The 13,280-nt window shown below is 36.9% G+C and overlaps 1 protein-coding gene across 1 annotated transcript in view; it reads left to right on the forward strand.

The window, feature by feature from the left end:
* Window positions 1-13,280, forward strand: part of HCN1 (hyperpolarization activated cyclic nucleotide gated potassium channel 1) — a gene marked incomplete at its 5' end in the record, with an annotated part of 379,261 nt that continues 365,981 nt past the window's right edge. The window contains one exon of the mRNA XM_077752889.1: window positions 1-296. Coding sequence (XP_077609015.1) covers window positions 1-296 — 296 coding nt within the window. The remainder of the gene's footprint in view (window positions 297-13,280) is intronic.

Below are 13,280 nucleotides of genomic sequence, written 5' to 3' on the forward strand. Positions count from 1 at the left end.
CCCCTGGGCCCCCCGCCGGGGGGCGGCGGGGCCGGCGCGAAGGAGCACGGCAACTCGGTGTGCTTCAAGGTGGACGGCGGCGGCGGCGGCGGCGAGGAGTCGGCCGGGGGCTTCGAGGACGCCGAGGGCCCCCGGCGGCAGTACGGCTTCATGCAGAGGCAGTTCACCTCCATGCTGCAGCCCGGGGTCAACAAATTCTCCCTCCGCATGTTCGGGAGCCAGAAGGCGGTGGAAAAGGAGCAGGAAAGGGTTAAAACTGCAGGCTTCTGGATTATCCACCCTTACAGCGATTTCAGGTGAGGACTCCCTGCCGCCGCCCCACCCTCCCTTCCGGGCGCGCCCTCTAACAAGCTTCCCCGCGCCTGGGAGGGGGCGCCCCGGGACNCCGGGAATCCCAGGGAGGTTTCGCTTCCTTTGCCTCGTGAACTTTGGGGGACACATCGGGGAGGAAGTCCACGGTGACACCTCCCCCGCCCCCAGATGGAAGGATGCTAAGTTGTGCCAAAAAAAAAAAAAAACAAAAAAAAACAAAAACAACAACAACACACACACAAAACCCAAACAATAAACTTTTACTTCGGAGCTGGGAGTGTAAGGAAGCGGCCAGAAAGTCGTCTTTGGGGTGACACCCATCCTCGCGCTGATCCCCCAGAAGTGGGTCCTTCCCAGAGGGGAAAAAGGCGCTCCTGGGCTCGAGGAGAGGATGGGGCAAGCGGAGACAGTGACTCACAAGTCCTAGCTGTTCCAGCCGCTCTCACCCCTGGGGAATGTTAATCTGTTTTTCATCTGCCTATAGGCACTGGGCATCCTCAGTGCATTTCTTCGGAATAGTGGCTGGCAGACTCGGGAAGGCCAGTGTGCGCTTGGATAGTCCCTGGCTTGAGATTTCAGCGGAGCAGGCGCTGCCAGGTTGGGCAGCAGCGTGGCAGGAAGCTTCGAGTTCCAGAAACAGAGACAGGGGGCGTTTCCAGAGCCCCCTTCCTGAAACCGAGAGACACCCTTTCTTGACCTTGACTACAAGTCTGTTTCGGAAATCTCTTCCCCGTTCCCCACCTGAGAAACAAGGGCAGGAGAAGAGCTGTCAGCTGTCAGGGAAACTGCTTCGGAGAATTAAAATTAAGACGTTTCCCGATCTTATTTGTCTCCCAAGTATTTACTCGGCTATAAGCATGTTTAGGGATTATCAAATGAAGGTCGTGAAGTAGATCCTCTTATTAGCGTGCGTACACGCAGCAGCTCTGGGAATAAGGTTGGGCTTTCCGTTTAAATTCTAAAACTCACGGTGGCATTCATTATTTATTTATTTATCTGAACTCTTTTAGAAAAAAAAAGAATCAGTGAAAAGAGTATATGTGCAAATTAAGCCATTTTAATAGGTGTCGATTAAACAGCAAACAAAGATAGCAATAAAAAGCAGCATTACTTTGAGTTACATTTAAGGGAAATTGCCATCAACTCCAAGCCTCAGTAGGAGCTGTCCACAGTTCTGAATCACATTAGCTTTGGAAATCCCAAACTCCTGCCACACAAAGCCTGGGAGTGACTGTCTTCTCCTTGTTTGAAATTTAAATATTGCCTCAGAAATCAGAAGCCTCTGTTATTTATGCATAGAGTGAATGGATTTTAGGAAGTGTGTCATTTTAGGGTTCTTATTTTCAAAAACATGTAACAAAGTCCAAAGGGGGACTTACAGAATGTAATGGCATTTATAGTGTATAGCAAATGAAGAGTTGGACTGAAAGAATGTTTACATTTAAAAGAATCTAAATAATCAACCACGGTTCCTCCATCAGGAAGATAAACTTATAAATCACCTTGTTTTAAGGCACATTAGAGTGTCATGTTCTTTAAAATTTTAAAGGTTAAAATCAAATGTAGAATACTATCTCTCCCTCAGTCCTCCATGGAAATATGTTGCAACCTAGTACCTTTTTTTTTTCTTTCATGAGAAAAACTTCACATGGAAACAGCTTCAGTCTTAGTAACAAAAGTAAGCATGGTGTTTCCAGCAATATATGTGGTTCACTGCTCACATACAAATAAAATGCTACACTTTATTTAATTTTACCTCAATGGAGTGATGCCTTTTGATTACTTATGATATTTTTACTTCTTGAATAGTGTAAAACGGGGCTACACTTTTCAAAATGGTTGCACATGGCACGTAATTAAACTTTTACCACTTACTGGATAAAAACATAGTGCCACCTTTCAGGAATTGAAATAGTGTGCCAAAACCTTTTGAATGAATGAAATTCATGAAATTAAAGATTCTCCACATTTTCTCCGGCAAATCATCTAAGACAAAATATCTCTTTAGAATCAACAAAAAAGTTACTAAGTAAGAAATAAATTGAGATCAGATGATGGTTTACTTTTACTGTGCATTTCAAATAAATGACAAATGATTAAAAAGTGAGATAATACTTTAAACAAACTCCACTGTGGAGTAGTTTGCAATACTGGATTTTCTCTTGCATAACTGGAAGAAGGAAATGACAGACATAAATGAAAGAATTACAAAGTTTAGGTTTTTAGCTGGAAGATATATGAAAAGATAGATTTTAAAACTCATAATTATAATATATACCAGCTTTCTAAAACAAAAAGCTAAGGAAGTCATGATGTAAATACTTATTTGCCTATGTGAAGACTTTTAAATCTTATTATTTCATTAATATTTTTATATGACCTTAATGAGATTTCTCAAAACCATGTCAGTATAATATAATTGAAAAAGCAGAAAAAAGGAAGACAAAATTCTGGCAGTACTCTTTTCCTAAAGGAAAAGAAATTTGGGGAAACTCTTAACAGTAGAAATGTTATGGTTCTGATCTGTTCACCCCAGGCTCTTTGCCAAAGGAGACACTTTAAGGCTAGGGCTTTGCTATGATTCCTACAATGCCAAACTGATGTTCACTAATAATTAGTGACTGAGAAAGTCACACTTAAGAATCAATTTCCATGGAAGGTTGGGAGATACTGGAAATAGAGTTTTTTTTTTTTTTTTTTTAACTTGATGCTTTCATAAGCTTTTGCATGGCCAAGGAGTTTATTCCTTCTGCTCTTAGGTCACCCCATCCTGCTGAACGTAGGGGAGCCTGCCACTCCTCGACAGGCCAGTACTTTACCACTGTGCTGGTGATCTAGTATCCCTTTGCATGATGACTTTTGAGGCAAGGGCCTTTTCCACTTCCCGGGCTTTACTTCCACTGAGACTCCTGCAGAGCCAACTAGGTGCTTCTCTCACCTGCCCAAGAGAGCTATTGCTGTCTGGCACGAAGTTTTCTCCTATCTCTGGTGTAAGTAGGGCAGAGGCTCTGTATTTCCCTTCTTTCTCAGGAGAGGATGATGTTAGAAACCTTCAGGGACTAAAGAAGAGTCAAATACTACCAAAACTGTTAGAAATAACCGGGTGGAAGAAACGGAGATGTGCTGATGGAAGCAAAGATCGCAGTGATGTCCCAGGAATCAAGGAATGCATTCAGTGTCTGAAAGCTAGGAACGGCAAGGAGTGGACTCTCCCCGAGAGCCTCCAGAAGGAACATAGCCTTTGATTTTAGTCTTGTAAGACTTGTTTTTTTGTTTGTTTGTTTTCTTGTTTTTGTTTTTGGTTGTTTTTTGTTTGTTTGTTTTTAGAAATAACTGAGTGGGAGCTAGAGAGTTTATTAAAAAAAATCTTATGCTTTTGTCTATACCATGGTATATAATCATGCAAACTAGGGAAAATATAGTTAGTTAAAAAGTAAAAGTAGGGGCACCTGGGTGGCTTAGTCAGTTACATGGTGGCAGAGTCTTGATCTCTGCTCAGGTCATGATCTCGCCATCTGTGACTTTGAGCCCTGCTGCATCAGGCCTGCTTGAAATTCTCTCTTCCCTCTCTCCCTGCTCCTCCCCCACTTGTGCATGCATCTTCTCTCACTTCTCTCTCTTGCTTTTAAGATAAATAAATAAACTTAAAAAATCAAAAAGAAAAAAAGTAAAATTATACTGGTCTTTGAGTAGTAAGGACATGGTCTCAGTCTTATTGAGTTTCATGTGTACCACACACACAAAAACAAATATCTAATTAGGAGGTTAAATGTGATTTTTTTGAGATTACTAACATTGATTATATATTTATTAGCTAAAATTTTACTTTCTGTGTATTTAATAAAAAAGTGACACTGGCCTAGCCTTATGCTTTCACAGCTAATCCATAGTTATGGTATAATCATTCAAATGGATTAAAGGAATAGAGGACTTTTCTGGATGGTTTTTATTATCTGAGTAATTTACCTTGGAAGAATTTATCACCAGACTGTTTGCGATTTCAGGGTTTCTGACATTATTTTCCTGGATCACACTTATATACAGGGTGCTTTTATAGATGATGTTCCCATTTTATATATATTGTCAGCCAACATCTTGCCTCTGGTAAGGGAGGAGGTTTAATATCTTGGCTTGTTACCTCTTCCACTGCTTTTCATCAATTAGTATGAACAACTGTACGAGAAGCTTATTGTGTCATAAGGACACAAGGACTCTAGAGATGGGAGTCACTTCCTGAAGATATTGCCATGTCTGGCCTCCCATCTCTGCTTCGTGTTGCAGCCACAAGAGTAGTGATGTCAGAGGTCACTGACGCATTCATTAGTGAAGGGAGGCTTCACCCATATTACACAGTAAGTCGGAGAGAGACCTTTGTTTCCAGGAGCTTCTTAAGAAAAAAACAATTCAACCTTCTGGGGTTTAAGGACTAATTAGCCTACCGTTAGGTTATCTTTGTGCTACATGTGATCTGTACGCTCCCAGCAATGCTCCTTTTATTTGTTTTCCATATCAACACAGCCAAAATTAGCCATAGGAATTTATTTATTTTCTCTGTTAGGTGAAACTTTTTATATCTTACCTATTCAATTAAGTTTTTCCTAGTGACTCTACCAACTCTTAGGCCCAATTAAAGTGAAATGATTTGAAAATATCAATTTATTACATTACTTTTTCTTAGTATCTATTTAAATTGCAAAACTTTAACTTTTATTTGGTGTTTCACTATTTAATTGCATTTGATAGATATTTGTGTGATATTATTATTACTTTTTAAATTTTTTGTTTATTTTTGCGAGAGGGAGAGAGAGAAGGAGCATGAGTGGGGGAGGGGCAGAGAGAGAGGAAGACACAGAATCTGAAGCAGGCTCCAGGCTCTGAGCTGTCAGCACAGAGCCCGATGTAGGGCTCGAACTCACCGACTGGAAGATCATGACCTGAGCTGAAGTTAGATGATTAACCAACTGAGCCACCCAGGTACCCCAATATTAGTGTGAGATTATACTATTAAAATGTTACAAGATGGTTTTTTTTTTTTTTTCTGAGCAACTTTCCCTTTAAACCTACTTTTGGGACTTAGTATAGATTGATAATCTTTGGGCACATGTGTTTTTACCAATTCACACTTAATTATGTCAACTTGTATTTATGAACTTGAATATTGATGAGTAATGCAAGAATTTTAAATGTATTGGAATAATATATTACTCATTATCAAAAGCTTATTTAACAAAATTTAAATAAACTATATCTACTTGGTCAGAAACCACAAACTAAAACAAGACCAACACCAAAAAGCAATTTAAGTAGCATTTGTAATTATTCATTCTTCATTATTCAATGAACCTACATCCCAAAGTGAGTAAGAGTCAAGCAAAATATATCTGATGTGATGCTCGTGTGAACATTTTGCCATTCAAAGTGTAATTCTGTTCTGTAGCAGATAATTCACTTCATTACTTAGAGACAAGTAAGTGATCGGTTAAGGGTAAAGACTTTCAAATATCGTTTCTTGTCATGAAGATACAAATTATGGCAGACTGTAGCACCACAGTGAAGAGTGCTGAATGTTTTCAGAGTCTGTAACAAATTTTCATTTTATAATTTTGTATAAAGAGGTAACAAACTACAAGTAAGCAGCAGAGGTGGTGATAATGAAGAAAAAATCTGCATAAACTAGGAAAAAAGACTATTTTTACTTAGACTAAATACTTTTCTTCTACAAATAATTTTCTTTATGAAGGCATCTTGATATACAACTCACCATTATTTAAAAAAAAAATCAAGGGAATATGGTGATGCTCTCTGATGCATCCTGGAATTATCTGTGGTATTGCAAAATAAATCTTCCTGCCGGTTAATTCTGTGGTGTGTGTGTATTGTGCATGCGGATAAAACTACTCAAGGGACATCTATATACAATTATATGCACATAAGCATATATATTGATGTTGATTATTTTTTACTTGAACATTTATCTGACACATTTCACCCAAGTTTGAATGACAAAAATGAATGACCCTTTTCAAGTTGATTAGTTAATTTCCCCATAATATTCTTCAGCCATTTCACATAGTAACTGACCACTTGGTTAAAGCAAAGTAGCAAACTGATACATGTCCTGGATTTATAATTGGACCATCTTATTTATATTGACCTGTTTTTATTTTTAAGACATTAGCTACAATTCTAAAGCCAGGCTAATTACACATATCCAGAATTAGCAACTATTTACAGATTTTGTACTTTCAGGTTAAATAGTGCTACAGTGAACATCTTTATATATTACTCTTCATTATATTTTGGACAGTCCAGGCAGTGAACATTTTAGAGATTCTATACATATTGACTTTACTAATTAATACGGCTACTGGTTGAGACATTTTAAAAAATTTGTTTTGAGAGAGGGAGACAGTGAGTGTGTGATTGGGGGAAGGGCAGAGAGAGAGAGAGAGAGAGAGAGGATCTCAAGCAGGCTCTGTGGTGTCAGTGCAGAGCCTGATACAGGGTTCCATCCACAAACCACGAGATCATGACCTTAGTGGAGATCGAGTCGGATGCTCCTCCAACTGAGCCACCCAGGCGCCCAGAGACACTTTTTAAAATTATGAGTGATGTAGGTTTATCAGTGTTGTTGATATTTCTATTTATATGTGCACAAGCAGATTCAGGACAGAAAGTCAAAACTATATTCATCATAGAGTAGCAAGAGTGATCTTAAAAAGCAAATAATATTATTTAATGTCCAATAATATTATGCTACTTAAAACCCTTTAGAGGCTTCTCATTACTCTTATAATATATTTGAGCTACAAGAGGAGCTACAAGATCTTGAATAATTTCAGTTTATCTATGCAACCTCCTCGCCCACAACTTACTCCCTCGCTGTTTTCTGGCCACCTGGTAAATTTTTAGCCCCTACAGTAAGCTGAGTTCTCTCCTGCCACAGACATTTTGATGTGAAATTTTTAAACCCCCTCCCTAAAATTTTTTTTTTTTTTTTTTTTTTTTTTACTTTCTGTCATTCTGCATCACACCTAGTTTCTCCTTGTCATTTGGATTTCTGCTTAATCCTTGTGATCACCCTCAGCTTCCACCCTGCTATTTAGTTCTCTATCTGGGTCTCTTCTTTCATTGGAACTTGTAGTTATATTTTATTTATGTCCCTCCACTAGAATATGAGTTCCATGACCTCATCTATATTTCTCAATTTTATATTTCTAATGCCATAAAAGTACACATAAGAGATTGTTTTCCTGCTTAGATTTTCTTAGATGCTTTATTTTTAACAGCTTTTTTTGAGCTATAATTCAGTTACAGTATAATTCACTCATTTAAAGAACGTGATTGATTTTTTTTCTAGTATATTCACAGAGTTGTACAACCATTACCCAAATTAATTTGAGAAATTTTCTCACTCCATGTAGGAACCCATACCCATTAGGACGCATTTCTATCTCCCTCTTTTCCTTCCCCCATTGCTGTAAGGAGCCAGCAGTCTACTTTCTGCCTCCAGAGATTGTTTTTTTCTGGACATTTCCATATCAATGAAATGATATAATGTGTAGTCTTTTGTTATTGGCTTCTTTCAGTTAGCATATTTTCAAGTCTCGTCCATGTTATAGCATGTTTCAGTATTTCTTTTTTTGCGGAATGCTGTTCTGTTGTATGGCTATACCAGATTTGTTTATCCATTCATCAGTTGATGCACATCTGCATTGTTTCTACCTCTCGGCCATTATGACTACTGCTGATATGGACATTCTTGTACAGTTTCTTGTGCAGAGATATATTTTCGTTTATCTTAGAATTGAAATCACTGGGTCAACATACGGACTTTTAACAAATATTATTGAATGAATGGACAAAGAATTAGTCTGCAACCAGTATGTGCACACATTTAATCTGACAGTTAGTAAATCCAGTTAAAGAAAGCTCTTCCTTTATGTATAGCAACACCTAGCATCCACTCCCTGCTGCCACCTGCAATGACATGTCACAGCCATTATATTTCCCTGCCCAGTGTACAGATGACTAAATGAAACTGCAGGAACATTAAGCAGCATGAACATGGTGACATAGATAGTAAGAACTGGGCCAGGAATTCAGCTCTTCTGAATCTTAATTCTGTTACTCCAACTCTTTTACCTAAAAGGAAGCAAGCTGCTAGTAGAAGTCATTCTCCTAACCTGCAAGGATACATTATGGATTACACCTAATCATTTATTCTTCCTACCTCTTGAAACCATTCCAAAATAATATGAGAAAACACACAGATACATAGATAGATAGAAGAAAGAGGAGAAAACAGAGAACCAGAGATCTCAAAAACATTTTGGAAAATAGAAAGCTAATGGAGAAATTCCACAATTCTTCACCACTGAGCCCCCGAGGTGCTTAGGACATGAGGTACCCGTTAAGAAGCAGTTTCTAGGAAAGCCAGACTGAAACGAGGAGGATTAATAAGGGGCTTCGTAGTGAATACAGAACTTTCAGGCTTAACATTAGAATCCTTGGAGCCAGGTCAGTTCTCCCCAGGCAGAACACTGGAGAAAAAATACATCCAATGTGGGACATTTCAAGACCTTCTAGTAAAAATTCTTAGTCATTATCTAAGGATTTTTCAAAAAGCCTAATATATGTACATAGAAACTGTAATTATAGGTTGCTGTTCTATCATCTAATATGATCTTTAAGCAAAGCATTATGAGTCTTTGGAGAAAAGTCTCCATCATAAAAGAGAATGACTAAATCAAACAGCAAAAGAAAGTTAAGAGAACAGAGACGCATTTGGTTAAGGGAAAATTACATTATTACAAAAGTAGTCTATAAATCATATCTTCAGGAAGATATTTTATCTATACGATAAAAACAATATGCTATGAAAAGACACCTAGACAATTTTTTAAAAAAGTGCTCACATGTAAGAAGTTGGCACATAAAGTTTTGGAAACCTCTCAGAATTAGGGCAAAAAGAAAAAAAGAATAAAACATGTAATAAAGGATAATTCATAAGGTCAAAATCTATAAAAAACAGTTTCAAAATGAGAACAAGTGTGAAAATGGACATATGGAATTAACAGAGATATTTTAAACAAAAATTTCCAGATAACAGGAAGTGAAATGTCTTTTCTGAGAGTGCTCAACATCAGGAAAGAAAAACACCCCACAAAAGGTCCTAACACAGAAGCTTCAGAACACCACTGAGTCAGGAAAAAAAGGCAAAAATGTTTCAAAGAGATATTTACATATCAATAAGTTGGAAAATTACTGTAAACTAAATGATAATGTAATAGTCTCCAAAATTCTGGACTTTAGTTTTTTCAATTATAAAATGAGGAAAATGATATATGTATCTTATCAGGTTGTTGGAGTGATACATATTTTATGTTGATACAAATATTTTTAGGGACGCCTGGGTGGTGGCTCAGTCGGTTAAGCGTCCGACTTTGGCTCAGGTCATGATCTCACGGTTCGTGGGTTCGATCCCTGCATCAGGCTGTGTGCTGACAGCTAGCTCAGAGCCTGGAGGCTGCTTCTGATTCTGTGTCTCCCTCTCACTCTGACCCTCCCCTGCTCATGCTGTCTCTTTCTTTCTCTCTCAAAACTAAATAAAACATTAAAAATATAAAAAAATTATAATGCCTAGATACGTAGTGCTTAGAAATTACACTCTGCACTTAATGCTATGTAATTGTTAGCTATTATTGTGAAAGTAAAATTGAGACAGAATTAAGGAATGTGAACTATTTGAGAAAAGGAAATACTCTCTTCATACATACTTGACAGTCTTCAGAATTCTTTAAAGCAAATGTGTCTGTGAAGACAAGACCATATAAGCAGTAGGCTGTTCTGATTTCTTTTTATCTTGGAAGTCTGGACAGCAGAAACCCTGATGTACAATGGCAAGTTTTGTGTGTGGTATATGAAACAGTTTTGCTGGTGAGGCAATTAGCATTGGAAAACTTCTAATGCATCCTCTGTCTGTAAAACTTTCTGATTTAGAAGATGCCATTAGTATCTTCTAAGTTGGTGTAGAATGCTATTGTATTGAACATTTTGAACAGCTTTTAGGGAAAATTCTGATGGCATTGAGTTGCATGTACTCCTTCCTGTTAATTTTTATTGTCATTAGGAAATGGCATAGTTACACCATTTGATATCTTATTTCAAATCAGTTAAATGTTATATAGGAGCCAAATAAGATGATTCATAACTTGCTGAATTCTTTCATTTTTTTATTGTCAAATTTAATAGTCTATGAAAAATGGTTATTTGGAACTATAATTTAAAAAAGATTGCAAATTTAAAAGAATGATTTTTAATGTTTTTTTACATCATTTTTAGCAGATGTCACTTATTACCCTTGCAGATTATGTTAGCCTTGTTTTTTTTTAAGATAACATACCTCATTAAAATTATGCAATCTTAGTTGAGAGATGTGAGTAGAAGCTGAGAAAATGTATATTGAGTGTTATATTAGTAGTACTTACAAGGAAAATGAGTACTTATTTTTTCTATAGAGGAGTTATTAGTTATTTAAATAATTATTTTTAGAAAGGTTCTTTGTTCTGAGCAATAAACTGGTATTTGTTTTGAATAAGCATGTGAGTTAATTAGGTTGAAGGTAAGAGACAGATATATTGTCTGGGATTCAGATGTAATTTTTTGGCTTATAAAACAGCAGAGGTACATGCTGAAATCACCTAGTTATGGCTGTATATGTACTTAACAATATAAATAATGCAAGAATTCTGCAAGCTGTAATTATTGATTAAGCTAATCATTCATTCCTGTCCATTTAGTGATTCTCAGGCTATTAGGGTCATAGAACAAGAATCAAAAGAAAGCTGTGAATCTTCTTCCTAGAAAAGTGTCTATATGCACAAAATTTTATCTGTGATTTCAGGATGTTTGTGGTTCCCTGCAAGCACATTTATTTCTGGACTCCAGCTTAAGACTTCCTGAACTATCTAATATTTTTACACAGAAATAGGATACTAAAAACAATGGGTAGAAGATAGCTAGAGACAGAGTTCTATTTGGACAAGCCATTGAAGAATTAAAACTGTGGCTAGAAAGATTTGTTTCAAGAGGAAGAGAATTCCCTGTCAACCAAGTAGTTTAGTTCTGAGGCTAGATACCTGGTCAGCAGGGATTGAATAGATGTTTGTTCTTGATAGGTCAGTCTGTGCAATAGGTACAGAGTTATAACTGGAAACATTTGGGATGAGAGGACACTAGGTGATTTTTTGCAGATGATGTTTACCTGCTTTAAAAAGCTGATGGAGGAGTGCCTGGGTGGCTCCGTTAGTTAAGTGTTTTGAGCACTTTATGTATGAACAACCATGATTGAGGACATATAATAGAAAAAGAATCACCAGCTTTATAGCCAAAAATATAAACTGCCCAAATTTGAGATTTGAAAAAAAATTGAAAAAAAATTCAAATCCATATATTAAAGTATAAGTAGTCTTAATCAACTAAAATAGTTGAATAAAACCCATTCTCATCAGTTTGCAGTAAAATTAAATCCAAATAATTTAAAATGTATAAAAGATAAAACCAAGTGAAACTAGAGTTCCTAGAAAAATATTAGTGAATTATTTAATCCTGTTGCCATGGGGCAGAGCTTTCCAATGTGGCAGTCTGGGGACTCTGACTTGTTGTAGCCTTTCTGAAGGTCTATTTGACCCTTATAAAAAGTTCTTGAAAATTTATAGGCTAGTAAATTATCCTGCAGAAAAATTATGACATGTTTGCAAGTAGGATGATCCCTACAATACTTTTCATGATAGGAGAAAGATATAAACAGAAATAACCTGGGGTGCCTGGTTGGCTCAGTCGGTTAAGTGTCCAACTTCAGCTCAGGTCATGATCTCAAAGTTCATGGGTTCAAGCCCGCATTGGGCTCTGTGTTGACAGCTTGGAACTCTGTGTTGACAGCTTGGAGCCTGGAGCCTGCTTCGGATTCTTTGTCTCCCTCTCTCTCTGCCCCTTCCCTGCTTGCGTTCCATGCTCTCTCTCACTCTGTCTGTCTCCTAAAAATAAACATTAAAAAAAATTTAAACAGATATAACCTGAGTAAAATTTCAACCCTGTCTGAAACCCCTGCTTATCAGTTATTCCCCATATCTCTACCATGTCTTTTCTTCACAGAAGTTATTACAATTTATTATACTAAATGTTGTGTTTATCTAATTGGATTATTATCTTTCCTAATCTGTAATTAAACCTCGCTTAGGGGCTTAACTATAACCCCTTTTATAAAGTACTGTATTTCTAAGGCTGGATCCTTGTATGGCAAAAGTAAGCATTCAGTGAGTATGAGTGAATGAAGAAATTTTAGCAACATTATGCTCAATCTTGGTTTTTATACACAACTTTCAATGAGATCATCTTTTCCCTATATTTCCTACCAAAAACATGGAGTATTTTAATGCAGTACAGATAGCCTAACCTAAGACACAGAAACATTTGTTGAGAAAAGTTGGAGCTATTTAAAATAATATTTATCCATACTTGCATTAATTCTGTTTATTGTAATGTTTGTTTTTATGTAGTTTAAAGACTTGGGAATATATTTGTGGATATCTTGGGATGATTCTTGTTTTATAAGCCCCATCAATAGTATTTAAGTGTCATTGCCTTTGGAATCAATGCTATTTTCATCAGAATAGAGCTGAAAATATATCTCTTTGGGCAATGACATTAAGAAAGAATGACATTAGTTTTTTATGTATCATGTTTTTATTTTTTTCTTTTACCAAATTGTGTTGCCTTGGTATAAGAGAATACATGTCAAGTCCTATTGTGCAAGGATTAGAAAGTAGAACTGTCTGTAGGTATAGTTAATAAAATATTGAGTCTGTGTTTTGAAAGAGGATTAATTTTGAACTTTGACTCTGTGGTAAGTAGATTCTTTTACTGTGTTCATCAAACTTAAAAAAATGCCAGCCCCAACTGTTCTG

This window comes from Crocuta crocuta, unplaced genomic scaffold (genome assembly GCF_008692635.1).
Source record: "Crocuta crocuta isolate KB4526 unplaced genomic scaffold, BGI_CrCroc_1.0 scaffold409, whole genome shotgun sequence".
Taxonomy (NCBI): domain Eukaryota; kingdom Metazoa; phylum Chordata; class Mammalia; order Carnivora; family Hyaenidae; genus Crocuta; species Crocuta crocuta.